General features: G+C 45.5%; 1 protein-coding gene across 1 annotated transcript in view; it reads right to left on the bottom strand.

Moving 5' to 3' along the window:
* JAK3 (Janus kinase 3) overlaps positions 1 to 20,721 on the bottom strand; it is a 184,719-nt gene that overhangs the window by 147,088 nt on the left and 16,910 nt on the right. The window contains exons 2-3 of the mRNA XM_082267037.1: positions 19,856 to 20,051; positions 3,292 to 3,415 (exon numbers count right to left, since the gene is read on the bottom strand). Coding sequence (XP_082123163.1) covers positions 3,292 to 3,415; positions 19,856 to 20,051 — 320 coding nt within the window. The remainder of the gene's footprint in view (positions 1 to 3,291; positions 3,416 to 19,855; positions 20,052 to 20,721) is intronic.

The raw sequence follows: 20,721 nt of genomic DNA, 5'->3' as shown, positions 1-20,721 counted from the left end.
GCATGTAATCAGCACAGGACCAATCAGCACTGTTCAGACAGAGGGTCAGTGGTCCTGCAGCCTCATAGGACAGTCAGAGTAGAATGATAACTCCTTCTTTTAACCAGACACTGATAGAAGTCACAAGTATTTATTTTTTATAAATATATATTTATTTATTATTATTTGTATTATTATTATATAGGATTTTTTATAGCACCGTCAGTTTATGCATCGCTTTACAACTTGAGGGTAGACAATACAAATACAATACACTATAATACAGTAGGAATCAGAGAGCCTTGTTCGTTAGAGCTTAATATTTATATTTAGGAGTTTATATTTACTAAAATAATTGCATTTTTATATTCTGTGTACTGTGGGAGACCAGATATAGCGAATGCAGGGTCCTGGGTTTAGTGACACTTTAATATTTACACCTGCTGCAGATTGCAACTGCAGTATGTTTGAACCCAGCTCGGGAAACTTGTATGGAGCAGTCTGGTGTGAACTAAAGCCCCGTACACACACGCAGATCGTCGTCATACAAATGTTCGTCTTTTCTCCCCGGGATGTCGGTGTCTGTTGAAAAGTGCAAAGACAGCACAAGGACAGCACAAGAATTTTGTCTGCAGACTTCAGCTGACTGCAGAAGTGATGTCATGTAATGGTTAACTTTCCCTGTGTTTTTTATTTTCTGAGCATGCCCAGTCTTGCAAATCTGCGGTCTGTCGGCCGAATTCTGTACTGACAGGCGAACAGTCCGTTCTGGTGTCCGCAGACAAAAATTTTCATGTTTGCAAGAAAGACTTTTGTCCGCGGATTGTGCGCAGACAGCTGTCGGAGGCACCATACTAACACGCGTACAATCGGCAGATCTTTCGTCCGCCGACGTTTGTATGCCGACGATCGGTACGTGTGTACGGGCCTTAACCCTCGGGTAGATGTGACGTTGATTCCTTATAGATGCTGCATACATTTTGTTCTTTTTCTCCTCTTGTTTTTTTTTAGTTCTAATCTATATATTAAATTAACCCTGCAGTGTTACAATAAACACAATGCAATCTCTGGGTAACTTATGTTGTAATTTACTGTATTTTATTGCAGCAGTTATTTAGCAGGGATACCTTTAGAAGAAAATAGCCATTCAATTAAGAATCTTTGAAAATGTATATGAGTAATCAATGTGACAATTCAAGCAGGTAAAACTGTGTATATAAAACTGACTTTTAGCTATACTTCACAATAATATCTCACATGTACTGTATTTACTGAAAATTCTACATTTGTTTCTTTAAAGTACATATTGGTCTTAGAATAAAATCAGTCCCCTATAGTCATAAAAAGTTGTATCTTTGAGCTGACTTTTTTTTTTTTTTTTGCTCTTGTCTGGCAAACTATTATGATAGTTCTGAACAAGCAGTACAACATAAGAGCCAAAGAAGGATATACAACACATACCAATGTGAATTGTTAAAGGATAACAACATTAATTTTCAATGGTAAAAGGAATGTTTGATTATGTTTGATTAAACATTTCTGAAATTATTTCAAAGCTTAGTGTCTTTTTGTAATAGTCTAACATACCCTTATTTTCTGTTTGGATTATCTTTTACTTTTAAAGCTCAGCATGTGGGAAGGTGCAGCATGGTGCGGCGACAGTAAACACTCAGAGTCCAGTTCCAAAGAACAGTACTTGTATTAATGTTGAAGTTCAATAATTCACAACAAGCCCAGCGGGAAGGTGCCAGACTGGGAACACTCACAGAATGTAACAGGGGTGTGTAGCAGAACAGGTCTCGGACACGACAACAGCTTCTGCCTTGAGGAACAGAACTCGGCCTGCGGAGCCAATACCAAACTGGGGAGGTCTCCAGGATGGATTGCATGTCCCTATCCTTTTCTTACTAATCTGAAACCTCTCCCTGCCACTAATCTCTGTCCCTGTCAGACAGTTGACCTGTCCCTACACTTCCTACACGCGAAATGCATACCAAGCCTGGGATAGGCTCTGCCTGAGCCAAAATGGCTGCGAGAGTCACATGGAGCTGCAAGCACGCAACTGGATAGCTTTCCCAGTGACCCAGGAAACCATAGAGGAACCATGTTCCACTTGACTTCCCCTCCAACTGCAATGCTGCTGCGGTCAAGCGCCACTAACAATGGAGAAAAAAGACCGCACCTGTCTACGAGCAAGTACTGTAATATCAAATCTTCATTTAAAGTGACCAAAGGCATATTCGTTTGGGAGGGTTTAAACCCCTGTCAGGTTTTTTTTGCCACCTGTTAGGAAGTGAGAGAAAATGCCTCCATAGTAAGGAACCCCAAAGTGTCACCAGGGTCATCAGAACTAGTATCCCCATTAAGAGTCGGTTCACACTGAGGCGACACGACTCCTTACTACTTCGGGGGCGACTTGTGCATTACATTCCACCACGACTTCGGAGCGACTTGCAGGGACTTCACATAATGGAAGTCTATGCAAGTCGCTCCGAGGTCGCCCCGAAATAGTACAGGACCCTTTTTCTAAGTCGGAGCGACTTGTGCCGCTCCTATTAGAACGGGTCCTGTAGCGGTCAATGGACCGCGAGGGAGCGCGACTTGTCAGGCTGTCAAATCGCCAGACAAGTCGCGCTAATGTGAACCGGCTCTTAAAGAGGTTGTTTTTTTTTTCACCCTGAAAGAGAAAGACATAATGAGCTATTATGCATCGCATACTAGCTCATTATGAAATACTTACCTTAGAACGAGCCCCCGCCGTGCCGCCCGCTTACCTCTATTACGGGCGACATGTCCAGTCGCCCGTCTTTCGGGATCGCGGCATCCAGCCATCTGATTGGCCGGAGCCGCGGTGACGTCACTCCCGCGCACACGCGCGGGAGCCGATGGTCACGGCACGGGACTCTGAAAGAACGGCACGAGCGGCCGTTCCTTCAGAGCGCATGCGCCAGTGACGTCACTGGCTGCATGTAAGGTAAATATCTCCTAAACGGTACATGTTTAGGAGATATTTACAGTACCTATAGGTAAGCCTTATCATAGGCTTACCTATAGGTACAACTTGCAGAGGAGGGTTTACTTCCTCTTTAAGGATTTCCCCTTTATTACTGTTTTGATGTTAACCCAAAATTAGGGATTTTCTTTCACTTTCGATGATAATGGTAAACAGTACAAATAGAGAGGGGCACAGACCGCAATAAAACTGACAGGTGATCTAACCACTCTCCACTCTATCCAAAACTAAAAAAAAAATTAGGCTTCAGTAAATTTTTAACCATAAACAGCGCATCCAGCCAAACAGGGAAAAGATACCTGATTCGATAGACCACAATGTAAGTAACTCCACCATCCACAGTGAATATGTAGTTTGGATTATACCATGTCTTCAGATCTGGAGATGCCAGAGAAAATAATGACTGGTAGACTGGCAAGACTCCTACAAGGCAGTAATTGATTAAATTAGTCAAAAGGTAAAATATTGGTTATCACATACTTTTATTTTATTATTTTAAACCCTCAGCAACAAAAGGGGAAATTTGTGCAGGGTGTTATAGACACCCTTCAGAAATCCATGGAGGAATTGGATCATGGACTGGTGCCGCAGGGAGGAAATTACAGGAACCGATCCCCTGTATGGGTTTTCCTGCAGCAGCTGAAAACTTGCTTCTCTTCTTCCCCCTGCTGCTGGCTTTCAGCTGTTGCAGGTAGAGGCATACAGGGCAATGTTTCCTGCAATTTCCATACTGATCACCTCTTCCTGTCCATGATCAGATTCCCCCTTTGCCCTGCTGCCTGGGCCCCCCTTTATGTGCCCCCATGCCTTTGCGCTGCTGGCTTCATCTTCTCCCCCAAGAGTTTTCAGTTGCTGATGGCTTCTTCTCCTTTTCCTCCTGCCGGCTGCTGCAGGGTAGGGGGGGAAAGCTTCAGGAGGAAAAGCAGGTCAGGTAGGCTGTACTGGACCCCATGATTTCTCACAGCAGCCCTGAATGTGGTGGTGGTGAGGAGGGTGGTATCAGTGGCAGTAGTGAGGGGGGTGGGATCAGTGGCAGTGGATGTGGTGAGGGGGGTGGGATCAGTGGCAGCGTTGGTGGTGGGATCAGTGGCAGCAGTGGTGGTGGTGGTGAGGGGGGTGGAATCAGTTGTAGCGGTGGTGGTGGGATCAATGAAAGTGGTGGTGGTGAGGGAGGTGGGATCAGTGGCAGCTTTGATGCTGATGGGGGTGGAATCAGTGGCAGTGGTGGAGGTAAGAGGGTGGGATCAGTGGCAGCATGGGTGGTGAGGAGGGTGAGATCAGTGGTATCTGTGGTGGTGAGGGGGGATCAGTGGCAGCAGTGGTGGTGAGGGGGAATGAGATCAGTGGCAGTGGTGGTGGTAAGGGGGGATGAGATCCGTGACAGCGGTAGTGTGGGAGGGTAGGATAGGTGGCAGCAGTGGTCATGAGGGGGGTGGCAGCAGTGGAGGTGAGAGGGGTGGGATCAGTGGCAGGGGTGGTGGTGAGGGGGGTTGGATCAGTGGCAGCGGTGGTGGTAAGGGGGGATCAGTGTCAGCAGTGGTATTGAGGAAGGATCAGTGGCAGCGGTGCTAATGAGGGGGGTGCAATCAGTGGCAGCGGTGGTGGTTAGGGAGGTAGGATCAGTGGCAGCTGTAGTGGTGAGGGGGATCAGTGGCAGTGGTGATGGGGGTGAGATCAGTGGCAGCGACAGTGGGGAGGGGGTATGAATCAGTGGCAGTGGTATTGATGGGGGTGAGATCAGTGGCAGCAGTGGTGGTGAGGGGGAGTAGGATCAGTGGCAACAGTGGTGGTGAAATGGGTGGAATCAGTGGCAGTGGTGGTGGTGAGGGGGTGGGATCAGTGGCAGCTGTGAAGGTGAGGGGGGTGGAATCAGTGGCAGCTGTGGTGGTGAGGGGGGTAGAATCAGTGACAGTGGTAGTGGTGAGGGAGATGGGATCAGTGGCAGCCGTGGTGGTGAGGGGGGTGGAATCAGTGGCAGCCATGATGGTGAGGGGGATGGGATCAGTGGCAGCGGTGGTGGTGAGGGGGGTGGTATCAGTGTCAGAGGTGGTGATGAGAGGGTGGAATCAGTGGCAGTGGTGGTGATGGGGGGTGGGATCAGTGGCATTGGTGGTCTTGAGAGGGGTGAGATCAGTGCCAGCAGTAGTGGTGATGGGGGATCAGAGGCAGTGGTGGTGCCATCCTCCCCTTCACCACCACCGCTGCCTCTTACTGATTCCAATAGGGATGAAATCTGTGGGGGGGGGTGGCATCAGCAAGAATTAGTGGTGGTGGAGGATAGGATCAATTGCACTGGACCTTAGATTGTACGCTCCTTGAGGGCAGGGACTGATGTGAATGTGTAATGTATATGTAAAGCGCTGCGTAAATTGACAGCGCTATATAAGTACCTGAAATAAAAAAATAAATAAAAAAATTACTTACTCACTTTGTTAGTTGATTCCCCCTCAGCCGCTCAGCCTCAGTGCCTCTACCTATTCATACATGTCTCTGGGGATGCCTCTTCTGACATGGGGTCTCCTAGAAGAACGCAGATCTCCTCCCCCATCACTGTATTGCTCGTCAGCTGGTCAGCTGACTTTCTCCTTTAGTTTCCTGCCTCCCTAAAGTCTCCAGCTTCTCTCTTTGCAGCTATGGGCAGAGAGGATAGGTGGTGCGGTCCTCAGTGACACTGCTCAGCCTTCCCTCCATGGCGAGCGGACAACCGTGGCTGCCCCCCCCCCCCCATCACACAGTGGCGGAGTGGTCCCCTCTCAGAAACGGAAGGGACGGGCGGAATAGATGGGTGGGTGGGCCCTCTCTTAGCGGCGGAATGGATGGGCAGACAGACTGGCAGGCGGGCCCCCTCCCAGTGGCAGGTTGGGCGCTCCTGACTGATGTGTGTTCTAGGCAGCGCCTACCTTGCCTATAGGTAGCACCGGCCCTGTGTTAGCTATACATAAACCTTAACCCCGTGCCCACCGCTATACGTATATACAGTATCTCACAAAAGTGAGTACACCCCTCACATTTTTGCAAATATTTTATTCTTTTCATGTTACAACACTGAAGAAATGACACTTTGCTACAATATAAAGTAGTGAGTGTACAGCTTGTATAACATTGTAAATTTGCTGTCCCCTCAAAATAACTCAACACACAGCCATTAATGTCTAAACCACTGGCAACAAAAGTGAGTACACCCCTAAGTCAAAATGTCCAAATTGGGCCCAAAGTGTCAATATTTTGCGTGGCCACCATTATTTTCCAGCACTGCCTTAACCCTCTTGGGCATGGAGTTCACCAGAACTTCACAGGTTGCCACTAGATTCCTCTTCCACTCCTCCATGATGACATCACGAATGCCGGCAGCACTTATGCATGTCACATGACACCGGGGAGGGAAAATGGCTTATTGGGCCCAATTTGGACATTTTCACTTAGGGGTGTACTCACTTTTGTTGCCAGCGGTTTAGATATTAATGGCTGTGTGTTGAGTTATTTTGACGGGACAGCAAATTTACACTGCTATACAAGCTGTACACTCACTACTTTACATTGCACTTTTGTGAGATACTGTATATTTGTTGTGGTTTGCAAGTGGTTTATCGGGTTTATGGTTGAAGATATCAACGCTGGAATGCTTTCTGAAGAGGCGGGATGGGACAATAGCCTCCCCTTCCCTACCGTTTCTGCCGATTCGCCCGATAAATGATCCGACTGTGTTGCCAGCTGTTCCTATAGGTGATCAAAGAGTAGATCCTCTTTGATCACCTCTATGGTCTTGTAGGACACAATGAGATCACTTCCTGTCCAGGCTGGAAGAACCTTTTTTTTTTTTTTTAACCACAGATCTCTTCATAAAAGAGGACCTGTCATCCTTAATTCTATTACAAGGGACAGTGTAAAATAAAATAAAAAGTGTAAAAATAAAAAGCAAGTATCAAAGTTTGTGGCTATTCCACGGGCATGCGTCATCTTTCACATTATACAAAAAAATTGGAGTAAATATTGCTGCGTGACCTAAAAAAATAGAGTTTGTCGCTTTATTCCCTAGGGTCTCTGCTAAAAAAAAAAAATGATAATGTTTGGGGATTCTAAGTAATTTTCTAGCAAAAAATACTGATTTAAACTTGTAAACAAAAAATGCCGGAAAAATCAGGTTGTTAAACTATTTTCTGTTTTTGACTGCAAAAGTGGAAATATTCTTTCAGGGTCAATGCACACTGGGCATAAAAATGCTCCTTCTACAGGATTTTAGCATTTTTTTTCTTCAGCCTGTATAAGCAGCTCTATGTTAGCCTCAGGGCCGTCTTTAAGGCAGGGCAAAAGGGGCAGCTGCCCCGGGCCCAGTCATTGTTGTGGGGCCCAAAGCAGCTGCCCCTTGAGCCAGCACTGCCTGAAAATAGTTGATAAGTGGATTTGGGAGGGTCCAAGAAAATGTTTGCCCAGGGTCCAATCCATAATAAAGACGGCCCTGGTTAGCCTGCTTGTCCATGCACATGAGGGCATTTACAGGCATTCTGGCACAGAAGTGTTTTCAGGCAGAAAAAAAACCCATCAGAATTCTGTTTTTGAGAGGAGCTTTTGGGCAGAAACACGTCTTAAACGTGACAATTAGGAGTATCCAATGTTTGAGTTTCCATTGATGTGGACCTTGCTCGCTTGTGAGACGGATTCTAAGAGGTAGCTGGGGTTCTGCCAAAGATTCCCTGGGCTTAGTCTCTGGCTGCCCCAGGTCACTGAACAGAGAAAGGTTAGTGCCAGGTAATAGGGAACTTCAGCATGAGAGAGGCACGTCGCACTGAGCAGAGGCTCACATTGTAGAAGCATAGCTCCCAACTGTCTCTGATTTCGAGGGACTGTCCATGATTTTGAGGGACTGTCCCTGATTTGGAACAAAGTCACTCTGTCCCTCTTTCCTCCTCATTTGTTCCTCATGGTCTGATCTATATAGTTGTATATAAAATGCAATTTTTATCTTTCAAAAGTGCTAAACCTTTCATACAATTTTTTAAAATTGCTGTATTTGTAAATTTCAAAAGCCAGAATAAAGGAATAGTAGTGCTAAAAAAAAGAAAAAATCACTTGTGGGTTTACCTCATCATCTTTTTGTATAATTCTCCTTTAAGGGGGTGTGTCCTATGTCTGCATACCTTTGCTAATAGGTGTCCATCATTCCCATCTCAAAGAGTTGGGAGGTATGTAGAAGCAGCAGAGGTGCAGTGGAGATGTTGCAGAGTCTGTAGATGTAGCTGAGTTATGGTGGAGGTGCAACGGAGACTGACAATCATTCTGAGGTGCAGCAGAGGCTGCAGGCGCAGCAGAGGAGCAGCAGAGACTGGGAATTTGGTGCAAAATAGTCCTAGTGTAAGGGCTATCTACAGCGCTTGCTAAAAAATTAAATAAGTGAGTGTAAATTTATATTTATATATAAAAAATGTGCCAATGTGCAGATGTATATACAAATCAAAAAGTCAATAAAACCAATAAAATATATAGAAAATATGTAAGAAATAGCAGCAGCAGTAGTATAAAAATAGAGATTGGTACAAAATAGTCCTGGTATGAGGGCTATCTACAGCGCTTGCTAGAAATTAAATAAGTGAGTATAAATTTATGTAAATATATATAAAAATATATAAAAAATATATAAAAAAAATATAAAAAAACCACCAATGTGCAAATAAATATGCAAATCAATACTTCAAGTCCATGCATAAATCAAAAAACTTTTTTGTGCAATATATGTTTAAAAATTCAAAAAGAAAGTCCAGAAAAAACATGAGGAAAAAACTTTTTGCAAATAAATTTTCCTTGAATTAATGTGCAGCGTGCTCTTGCGGTGACTAGTAAAAAGCAGGTGCTTCAAAAAACTATCTTAAAACCTTTCTTCCCGTGCAGTAATTTATAAATTGGGTAACTTACCAGATGAAGTGGGTCTCACATATCTTATAATATTGAGACCAAAACCGCTTAATGGTAAGTTCCCTTTAAGCCTCTCCTGTGCTGTGGTCTCTCTCCCCAGCATTCTTTATAGAGGTCACTCCAAATGAGGATAAAAGGAAAGAAAACTCCAGATAGTGTGATATAGTTTGGAATTGAGGTTTAATCCAAAAAAATAGGTTTGACAATGTTATAATAGCAGGCTCCAGCAAGGAGCTACAATGCCGGTGTCCGTGACAATCACTGCAGAGCGTGCAGAGTGGCGAGCGGAGGTAAATCCGGCTTCGTTCCAAAGAAAGTCACGTGACTTACGTTGTGCGGTCCACCTTCTGACGCGTTTCGTCACATCTGGTGACGTTTTCCTCCACTCGCCACTCTGCACGCTCTGCAGTGATTGTCACGGACACCTCATGAAATGTTTTTTCTGGACTTTCTTTTTGAATTTTTAAACATATATTGCACAAAAAAGTTTTTTGATTTATGCATGGACTTGAAGTATTGATTTGCATATTTATTTGCACATTGGTGTTTTTTTTATATTTTTTTTATATATTTTTTATATATTTTTATATATATTTACATAAATTTATACTCACTTATTTAATTTCTAGCAAGCGCTGTAGATAGCCCTCATACCAGGACTATTTTGTACCAATCTCCATTTTTATACTACTGCTGCTGCTATTTCTTACATATTTTCTATATATTTTATTGGTTTTATTGACTTTTTGATTTGTATATACATCTGCACATTGGCACATTTTTTATATATAAATATAAATTTACACTCACTTATTTAATTTTTTAGCAAGCGCTGTAGATAGCCCTTACACTAGGATTATTTTGCACCAAATTTCTACATTTTCATACTACTGCTGCTGCTATTTCTTATATATTTTATCACCACATTCATATATCTTACACATATTTTCACATATTTAAAGGTAATTTATAAAAATAAGAAACTCCTAGGCACGGGGAGTATAACCTTTCTTAGAAAAGGGATACTTACTTTCACAGAGACTGGGAATGCTTCTGGAGTGCAAAAGCAGCAGAGATGAAGCAGAGTTTGAGAGAGTTTATAAGTGTAGCTGAGATGCAACAGGAGCTATAGGAACAGTAGAGATGCAGCAGTGTTTGTGGGTGTAGTTGAGATGCAGAGACTGTGAATACTGTTGGGGTACAGCAGAGACTGTAGTTTTTTCTGAGGTGCAGTGGAGATGTAGCAGAGACTTGGAATGTTGCAGGGATACAGTGAAGTAGTGGGTGCTGCGGGACTTGGCTGCGGGAACTGTGGGCGCTTAGCGGTGGATTGCTGAGGTGAATAGCTTCTGCAGCTCAGCAGAGACATTGGGCTCCATGCTCAAGCAGTAACAACATATTACACTTAGGCCCCTTTCATACATACGCACCGTTTATCAATTTTTCATCCATCGGTTGACGGATGAGAAACAGACCTCAATGCATTCCTATGGAAAATTGAATGTAAATGGATGATCATTCGTTTTCATCCGGTTTCGTGAACATCTGTTTTTTTGAACAGATGAAAGCCCTATTTTTCATCCATTTAAAAAACGGATCGTATAAAACACTGATGTAAATGGACAAACTTCCTGTTTTTGCATGAAAAAATGGCTCCGTGACTCAAGTGGTTAAGGACTCTGGCTGGCTGATGAAAAAAAAAAAAAAACGGATGAAACACAGATCCTTAATTCTTTTATAAGGGATGTTTACAAGGGACAGTGTAAAAAAAAAAAAAAAAAAAAAAAAGGGATTATGTAATTACCGTAAAATCCATTTCTCTGAGCTTATCTACGGACGCAGCACTCCATAAACTACTGGGTTATATTGCCTCCTCCAGGAGTAGGACTAGGCAGAACAAAAAACACCTGGCTACGCCAATGCAGTGTTAATTTTGGCAGCAAATTTCAATTTAGTTTTAGTCTTAGTCTTAGGACTAAAATTGCATTTTAGTTTTAGTCCTATTTTAGTCTTCTGCAAGTGTTTTCGTTTTAGTCGTATTTAGTCAACTAAAACTCCAGTATATTTTAGTCGACTAAAACGCCCTACATTTTAGTCGACTAAAACTCATTTTAGTCATCTATAATCGAATGGGTGTAGTTCAATTGTAATTTGTAATGCATTATTTAAGCATTTCTCTACAATTTCCAAACTCATTATATACTACTGCTGGTCCTGGAGTGAAAAATCGAATATGTTATTATTTATGCTTTGAGCATGCACCAGTGTTAATTTTTGGCAGCAAATTTCGATTTAGTTTTAGTTATAGTCTTTTGACTAAAATGCCATTTTAGTTTTAGTCGTATTTTAGTTTTAAGACTAAAATGCCATTTTAGTTTTAGTCGTATTTTAGTCATCTGAATTGTGTTAGTCGACGAAAACGTTTTAGTCGGTTTTAGTCGACGAAATTAACACTGCGCCAATGGGCTGTCCTCAGCTAGTATATAACCCCCCCTCTCTCTGCTCTAGGTAATCAGTTTGGTAGCAAGCAGTATTAGGAGTATCAGAACTCCATAGAGGGTGGGTGCTGTGTCCATTGATGAACTCGGAGAAATGGATTTTACGGTAAGTACAAAAATCCCATTTTCTCTTTTGTTCATCGACGGGCACAGCGCTCCATAAATCATAACTACTGGGACATCCAAAATCAGTGCCAAAAGAAAAATGAGGGATGGGGAAAATAACCCAAGGATAAACAAAAGAGCCCTTCACCAGGACACAGGAGCCTTAACTGGGTCACAAGAGCCCCATCTGAAAAATAAAAGTTTAAAGAAAAACACCCCTCAAGAGGGAACAGCCTCTCTTAACTACCTCAATACTGGGCACTTAAACCCCCTTCCTTCCCAGACCAATTTTCATCTTTTAGCGCTGTTGCATTTTGAATGACAATTGCGCGGTCATGCAACATTGTGCCTAAACCAAATTTGTGTCATTTTTTCCCCACAAATAGAGCTTTCTTTTGGTGGTATTTGATCACTGCCAGGTTTTTTCTTTTTTGGTGCACAAATAAAAAAAGACCGAAAAGTTTGAAAAAACAAAAAAAGTTTTTTTGTTTAGGTTATAAAATTTTGTGAATAGATACGTTTTTTCATGCACTGATGAGCACTGATGACGCCGCACTGACAGGCACTGATGAGGAGACACTGATAGGGTGGCACTGATGGGGTGGCACTGATATGCAGCACTGATGGGCACTGATAGGTAGCACTGATATGCAGCACTGATGGGCACTGATATGTGGCACTGATAGATAGCACTGATATGTAGCATTGGTGGGCACTGATAGGCAGCGCTGATGGGCACTGATAGGCAGCACTGATGGGCACTGATCGGCGGCACTGATGGGCACTGATAGGTGGCACTGATGGGCACTGATGGGCGGCACTGATTGGCACTGATGGGGGGCACTGATGGGCACTGATAGGCAGCACTGGTGGGCAATAATGGGCACTGGTGGGCGGCACTGGTGGATGGCAATAACGGGCACTGGTGGGCAGCACTGATATATGGCATTGGTGGGCAGCACTGATAGGAGGGCACCACTGGCAGGCTGTTTGCCATCCCTGGTGGCCATGGTGGGCATCCCTGGTGGTCATGGGTGTGCATCCCTGGTGGCTCTAGTGGCACCCCACCCCCCCCAGGGCTGCACTGGTAATCAATGTTCTGATTACCAGCACAGACCCCCCCTGTGATCAGTGAGTACTTAGAAATACTCACTGATCACCCCAGCTCCAGTATCGATCCTCTTCTTCTCCTCCCTGACAGGATCTGTCAGGGAGGAGAAGAGATCGAAGCCGTTACAACGGCTGTATTTACATTGCATGACGGCTGTGATTGGACACAGCCGTCATGTGATCAGGAGGGCCAATCACAGGGCCCTCCTGACGCATCTTGTTGCGCTGTGTCCGAGGGACACAGGCACATCGAGATCGCGCCGCTGCGCGTGCACGCGGCGACGCGATCTCGCTCCTTCTGAAGGACGTTCCGGAACGTCCATTCAGAAGGACGAGACTCCCACCCGGCCGTATATGTACAATGGCCAGGTGGGAGGTATTTAAACAGCAGCCTGCAAAACTTTGCGGCCAAAAGAAGCATCTGCAGATGCCAAAGTATCTACCTTATAGAACTCTGTGAAGGTATACACCGATGACTAAGTGGCTGCCTTGCAAACTTGCGATATTTGTGCCTGATGACAAAAGGCCCAAGAAGTACCCAGTGCCCGAGTAGAATTTGCCGTGACAGGGAAAGGCGGAACCTGACCTTTAATGGAATAGGCCTGCTAGACCTATCTGGGGATGTAAGCTGAAGAAGCAGCCAGCCCTTTCCTTGGTCTCTCCGTAACCACAAAAAGCGAGTTTGATCTCCCAAAGGACTCAGTAGCTGCCAGATACACCCGAATCACATGAACCACACAAGGTATGCAAAGCAAATTCCCTGGGATGAGCCAGCTTGGGACACAAGGAAAGTAACACAATGTCCTCATTCAAATGGAAGTCAGAGACAACTTTGGGCAGGAATGATGGACAGGGACGAAGAGCCACTTTATTCCTATGGACCACTAAATAGGGACTGCGACAGGATAATGCCACCAATTAGAATCAAACCTAGGTAAATCAATTCCCTGGACAGGGACAGGGGGGACATTAGGTAGTTTGGACATCACCTGAATCTTTGCAGGAATTAAATCCGCACAAGGAGACTCAGGACCTAAAAAAAACTGAAAAGGACAAGCTTTGTCACCCTTTCTGGGTACCCCCAAAATACTCATTTTGCGGATCTCCTTGACGATCATGAAGGAGGACCACAAGGCCGGAAACCAGCAAAGATGTCCCCCCACCCCAATAATGGGTGAGGGCAGACCTTCATGCTGTCCGGAGAAGCTAGCTCTAGGCTTACCAGACCAAGGATGCTTGGAACGTCCTAAGGAAGATTTGAAAAATCTATTTCCGTTATTCTCCGTCCCAGAAGCACAAAATTATTTTCTATGTGCTGAGAAGGAGGGCCCCCCATCTGCGACAAGGCTCCTTCCTTTTCCTAGACTATGGCAGGAAGGTACTCTTCCCCCCCGTGATACCCTTAATGATGTCATTCAGGGTAGCCCCAAACAGGCAATTGCCTTAAAAGAGCAGGTCAATGAGAGCTTTCTTAGAGGCTTGGTCTTTGGACCAATTCTTAAGCCACAGCACGTGCCTAATCACACGTTTGTTTGGACAGCACAGGAGCTGTATCCAAAGCTGCATCACAAATAAACTGCAGCCAATGGAGCAACTGGTCTGCTAAATCAACATAAGCAGCACGGACCTGCTCACCCCCCAGGCCCTGGCGCAAAAGCTTTGCCCATTCGGTTAGGGTCTAAGACACCAGGGCTGAGGTAAAGACTGGCAGCAATGTCAAACCAGCCATAGTAAACATGCTGCATGCCACAGCCTCCGCTTTCCTGTCAGCCAGGTCCTTAAAGGATGGTGATTCCTCTACTGGGATCATGGTAGCTTTGTTCAACCTGGAAACAGAAGGGTCCACCACTGGTGGACTAGTCCACTTTTTAAAAGTGACTCCTCAATAGGGTAATGTACAGCAAAACGTTTGGGGACCACAAAGGGTAATTTTGGTTGTTCCCATTCCCTACAGGAAAACCTGTCAGAATAAGGCACATGAGGAAACACCTTTGGAGTATGAGGTGACCTATGCGTACCAAACGACACAGCCATGTCTGTGGCTAAATCAGCCGCATCCTCCATTTTTAAAGTCTCACACACTGCAGTGATATGTGCGTCTACCAGTACTTTTTCATTTTCTGCTGCAACCATGGAGGAATCATCCTCACTATCGGATGGATCTGGGGGTGTAATATTAAGCACGCCTGAACAGGCCGCATCCACAGTGGCATCAGGCTCAGAATCAGATGAGACAGACTGAGCAGTGAAAGGCGGGGGACGCTTCCTCCTGGGCCTTTGCCCACACGCCACTTCCACCCAGGACATTAAGGACTCCAGGACCACTGTCAGTGCAACCATGGGAAGCTGGGGTTCCGAGGGACCTGCTACCTCCCCCTAAGGGGGTCAGTGAGGGAGATATGACCCTGAGGCTCCATAAGGAAAAGAAGACCTTGCAGTACAAAAACGATCTTTTGGCACCATTAAAGGGTCCTCCCAAGGCTCAGGGTACCTATCAGCAGAGAGAGAGATAATAGGGACCCCCAAGGACTCACCCTACTGATTGGAGGAGGGTGCAGAATTCGGACCCAGCATCACCATGGACGCCATCCCTGTTCATATGTCTCAGGCACAGGAAGAGGAAACTGAGGAGGAAGAGGAGGAGCTTCTGCATCCCCATGGGGCTTCGGTCATCTCCAGCGTCTCACGGACTAAGGGAAATTGGCCCCGTGACATCATCGGGCTACAAAAACATGGCCGCCAGCTGGAGACCAGACAGACTAAGGGAAAATGGCTGCCATCAGCTACAGATGATGAAGCATGCTGCCAAAATCTTTCCTGCACCCTCTGCAATGCTGCACCCTCTGAAAGGGGACCCCCCCTGAAGGTAGGACACATGTTAGGGGAGACTCCACTGCGCATTCTGCATTGGTCTCTGCACTGGGACTCTTCTTCACTATACCCACACTGCAAACAGTAGGGCATGCACCCAGAGCCGTCTTTTCCACTGGGCATGCCCGGCGGTTGCCCGGGGGCCCCACTTGCCAAGGGGCCCCACATGGATGGTGGCATGTCCCTGGTGGTCTAGGGCCCCCCTGTTCCGTTGTCCGCCGGCCCGGGCCCCCCCCCTTATTGCTTCCTCCCCTCCGGCAGTGGCCGTGGCTCGAGTCTGCACTGCAGTGCACACTGGTTGCTAAGGCCAGCCCGATTGGCATCTAGCAACCAGTGACATGAGCAGAGCAGACCCAGGATGCACAACGCCGCAGCGGAGGACTCGGAGAAGGATCCTCCTACTCGTCGGCTCTTCCTCCTCACTCCTCTCCTCCGGCTCCATCTCGACCCTAGAAGACTGGCTCCGCCTCCGCCTCCACCCACCTCCTCCCATGTGCAGCCGTTGTAAAGGTAAGGCTGCCACAGCCTGCCAGGCTGATTGATTAAATTATATTTTTTTTAACTTTCTCATGGCAATGATGGGATCAAATCGATGACACTACCTGTCCTGGCTGGAGGATATGCCTTACTATATATTGGTCCCTGTAATATGTATATAGTAAGGTATATATCCTCCAGGTAGTAGTTGTACTCTCTTGTAGTATAGTGTTCCCTGTAATGTGTATATAGTCTATATACATATTACAGGGAACACTATATACTACAAGAGAGTACAACTACTACCTGGAGTATATACCTTACTATATACATATTACAGGGACCAATATAGACTACAAGACAAGAGGCAACTACCTGGAGTATATACCTATATACATATTACATGGAACACTATATACTACAAGAGACTCTTGTAGTATATAGGATTCCCTGTAATATGTATATAGTAAGGTATATACTCCAGGTAGTTGTCTCTTGTAGTATATATTGGTCCCTGTAATATGTATATAGTAAGGTATATACTCCAGGTAGTTGTACTCTCTTGTAGTATATAGTGTTCCCTGTAATGTGTATATAGTCTATATACATATTACAGGGAACATTATATACTACAAGAGAGTACAACTACCTGGAGTATATACCTTACTATATACATATTACAGGGACCAATATATACTACAAGAGACAACTACCTGGAGTATATACCTTACTATATACATATTACAGGGAATCCTATATACTACAATAGACTCTTATAGTATATAGTGTTCCCTGTAATATGTATATAGTAAGGTATATACTCCAGGTAGTTGTACTCTCTTGTAGTATATATTGGTCCCTGTAATATGTATATAGTAAGGTATATACCAATAAAAATAAATATCGCCTTATCGATAACTTGCATTTTTATTCTCGTGCGTGATTGTGTAGGTAGGGGGCCCCAGTGCACTGCATTCCCCAGGGGCCTATAAGGCTCTTAAGATGGCACTGCATGCACCTAGGGTTCTCCTACACTGGGACCCTTACAGAGTGGGGATAGTGGGGGAGACCCTAGGGGTCTCCACTGCATCCTCTGCCCTGGGACCCCCACCAGGCTCCAGGTCAAAGGGAGTGAGGGAAGCCCAGCTCACTGAGGGATTTAAGGATGGGAGGAGGGAACCTGCAGGCAGGTCCAACCGTCCCTAGAGGTTACCCACGTCTACCCCAAAAAAACACCAAAATGGGAGAGGAGGGACTGGACTGTACTTACCCTTCCATGGTGCTGGTAGCGCTCCAGACAGAATCCTCACCACCGAAGTAGGGGAGCTGTCGGCCAAGGGACCGCTGCGACTTAGACCCACACCAGGTCGTATGTGAGCCTGCGAAAGGTATACCTCGCAGGCCAGCCTCTGTACGTGAGGTTATGTCACAGCCAACCTAGTGAGTAGCTGCGGTCGGCTGGCTGGGCTGGGAGGACCACTGGATCTAGATTATCCAGCCCGTTGCCTAGCCCGGAAGTTGATTGTAGATCTCCCGAGAGAAAACAACAAAAAAGATGTAAGGAAGGAGAAAAAATTGCTAGGACCAGAGATCCCAGCCGGGAGCCTAAGCCCTTACTCAGGGCTGGCCCAAGACATTGTGCTGCCTGGGTCCGAGAATGAAATTCTGCCCCCCCCCCCCCCAAAAAAAAAAAAATTCACGCCCTCCAAGAGGCCCCCACATTCTATAGGACTATGAAAGCAGTCAGAGGAGTGTGAGTGTGTATGGAGTGACAGCAAGAGCAGGACAGAGCAGTAGACACTGGGCAGATGAGCGCACCAGGCTTTCTACTGTCTATAGTGCCACAGTGCCCTGCAGGGCTGCAAACATGGTACAGGAGAATGCAGTGCTGCGGGCATGGTACAGGAGAATGTGGGGCTGTGGGCATGGTACAGGAGAATGCAGTGCTGCGGACATGCTACAGGAGAATGTAGGGCTGCAGGCATGGTACAGGAGAATGCAGTGCTGCGGGCATAATACAGAAGAATGCAGGGCTGTAGGCATGGTACAGGAGAAAACAGGGCTGCGGGCATAATACAGAAGAATGCAGGGCTGTAGGCATGGTACAGGAGAAAACAGGGCTGTGGGCATGGTACAGGAGAATGCAGGGCTGCGGGCATGGCACAGGAGAAAGCAGGGCTGCCCGGCGCCAAAAAAACAAGGTCAGCGGCCGGCCTGACATGCACATGCACACTAAGTTTTTTTAGCTAGCCGAAGAAGAGAAGAGGCGGCCGGGGGCCGCCCCACTCTGAGTGCTGCCTGGGTCCCATGTAGAAGAGAGGGGGGTTATATAGCTGAGGGCGACCCTAGTCCTACTCTTGGAGGAGACAATATAACCCAGTAGTTATGATTTATGGAGTGCTGTGTCTGTCAATGAACGAAAGAGAAAGTTAAATAAATGAGAACGAAAATTTTTAAGCGCCTCCATCACTCACAGAAGCGAATGCGTAAGTTGCACACACATATGTATACGGTATTCGCCCCACACATATGAGGCATTGCCGCAAACATTAGAGTGAGCGCAATAATGCTAGCACTAATTTTAGTGCTAGAAACTTCATCCATTTTTTTCTTTGAAAAAAAGTGACTAAACTGATCAAACGTACAATCAGGTCCACATGTGTGAAAGGGGCCTTAGGCTTAAATAAAGGATGCAGTCATGTGACATGTCCTTTGCCATGTCACCAGTGTTGGGGGTAAAGAGTTACATAGTAACGGATTACAGTAACTACATTACTTTTTTTGGTAACAAAGTAACGTAACTAGTTACAATACTAAAATTGGTAACTACACTACTTTACTAGGCTATAGGAGGTAACTACACTACTTTACTAGGCTATAGGAACGCGCTTTCCTGCGTTACCCATCCGTGCAATACAATCGTTATTTCGAAGAATAGAGAGGGATGAAGTTTATGACTTTTTGTTGCACTTTATGTTTTATTCTGTTTTTTCAGGTTTTGTTCTCATGTTTCCCAAAGCCTGTGTTTATACAATAAACTCTATGCAGAAAGAGTGTCATGTATCTTCTTCTACACGGTCAATTAAGAAAGAGGAAAGTAAAGTAATAAGTAGTGAAGTTACTTTTCAAATGCAGTAACTAGTAAAGTAATCTCGTTACAATTTACAGAAGTAACTAGTAACTAGTTAAATTTTTTGAGTAACTACCCCAACACTTCATGTCACTTGTTGCAACACTCTGGGCAAAACCTGGAAGTGCCCACAGCAAAGAGAGATAGGGGAGTTGTGATTGCGACACCTAATTGCTAGTGAGGCAGTCTATAATACTGATGGGCCAACATGAACCTGTAGAGAACATTCCATGCATTAAGGTAAAAAATATTTAGGCATCAGTGCCCCCCCCCCCCTCTTTTTGCTTGCCTGAGCCCTCATTTGATCCAGCGATGTGCCCATCTGCAGCTCTTCTGTCTCCTCACTTCCTGGTCTCACAGGCTTTGCTGAGGCAGTGGGAGCTAATGCTGTCAATCAAAGTCAGTGATTAGGAAGTGGGGGGCAGGGCCTGCTGTCTGTGTCTATCGATGCAGACAACGAGGCTTGGGAGGTCGCTCACACATGTGCCCCCATAGGAAGCGGAGAGGAGGAGCCGGAAGCACCGGCGGGGGACCCGAGAAGAGGAGGTTCGAAGTTGCTCTGTGCAATTCCACTATACACTACTTACACTACTTCCATTCCTTCACTATACCATTGCATTGAACAGGTAAGTATAAACCTGTTTGTTATTTTAAAAAATGCATTTACAATTACTTTCAGCATTTCCAGAAGGACCTCAGTAATCCAGGCAGCCTAGGTATTTCTCATGTCTCAGTATACGTAAAGTCTAACTCATATGTTCTTACCACATGATTTGGCAGCTGCTATGCACAGATACTCCGCAGAGTACTGTCCACCAGGAAATATGAGTTGTGAGTTAGATGAGTCAGAAGTTGATGGCAGGGTAGATGAGTAAAGGAGTATCTTGAGAGAGCCAGTGGCAGATGAGTAGCTGCTGCAAGAATGAGAACCACATAAAAGTGGAGCATCTTCACCGGACATCTGTAGAAACATCACAAAACATACTAAATTAAAAACATTTTAGTAAATCTCCCTCACTATACTTTCTACCCTATGAAGAATCCATTATCCTGTCATCCCTCATGTACATTGGAAACCGACTCTGGAAAAATCTTGTTCTTTAGATCCCTGTTGGACTGCTAAGACACATAGGATATTGATCAGGAGCCTTTGTAAAGAAAGTAAAACAAACCGTGTCCACCAACCAAGAAGTACAGCACAAACGTGTACCTGTGATCGGTACATACTGTATTGGCACTTTTCCACTGCAAGTACCGGCTAGTACCGGCTCGGCTCTACTCGGCCCTGCTTGGCCCGGTTTGCTTTTCCACTGCGGTACCGCATGGTATAGTGTCGGAACGGTTCGGTACGGTACGGTATAGGTTTGCTTTTCCACTAAAGTAGTACTAAAGTTAAGTGGGTGGGATAACAACGGGGTGGGTGTGATTCTCTGACCAATCAGTGGCTAATAGTGACTGCATGCAAAGGATTGTGGGATATGGTACCAGTTTGGTACCTGTTGGAACCACAATCGAGTAGGTACTGTTTTTTCAGAGCCGTACCGTACCGTACCGTTCGGTTCCATGCAGTGGAAAAGCAAACCTATACCGTACCGTACCGAACCGTTCCGACCCTATACCATGCGGTACCG

The sequence above is a fragment of the Pelophylax lessonae genome (assembly GCF_965119305.1).
Source record: "Pelophylax lessonae genome assembly, chromosome: 1".
Classification (NCBI taxonomy): Eukaryota; Metazoa; Chordata; class Amphibia; order Anura; family Ranidae; genus Pelophylax; species Pelophylax lessonae.
Note: the sequence above shows the minus strand (reverse complement) of the source record. Positions and strands in the feature narration are given on the sequence as shown.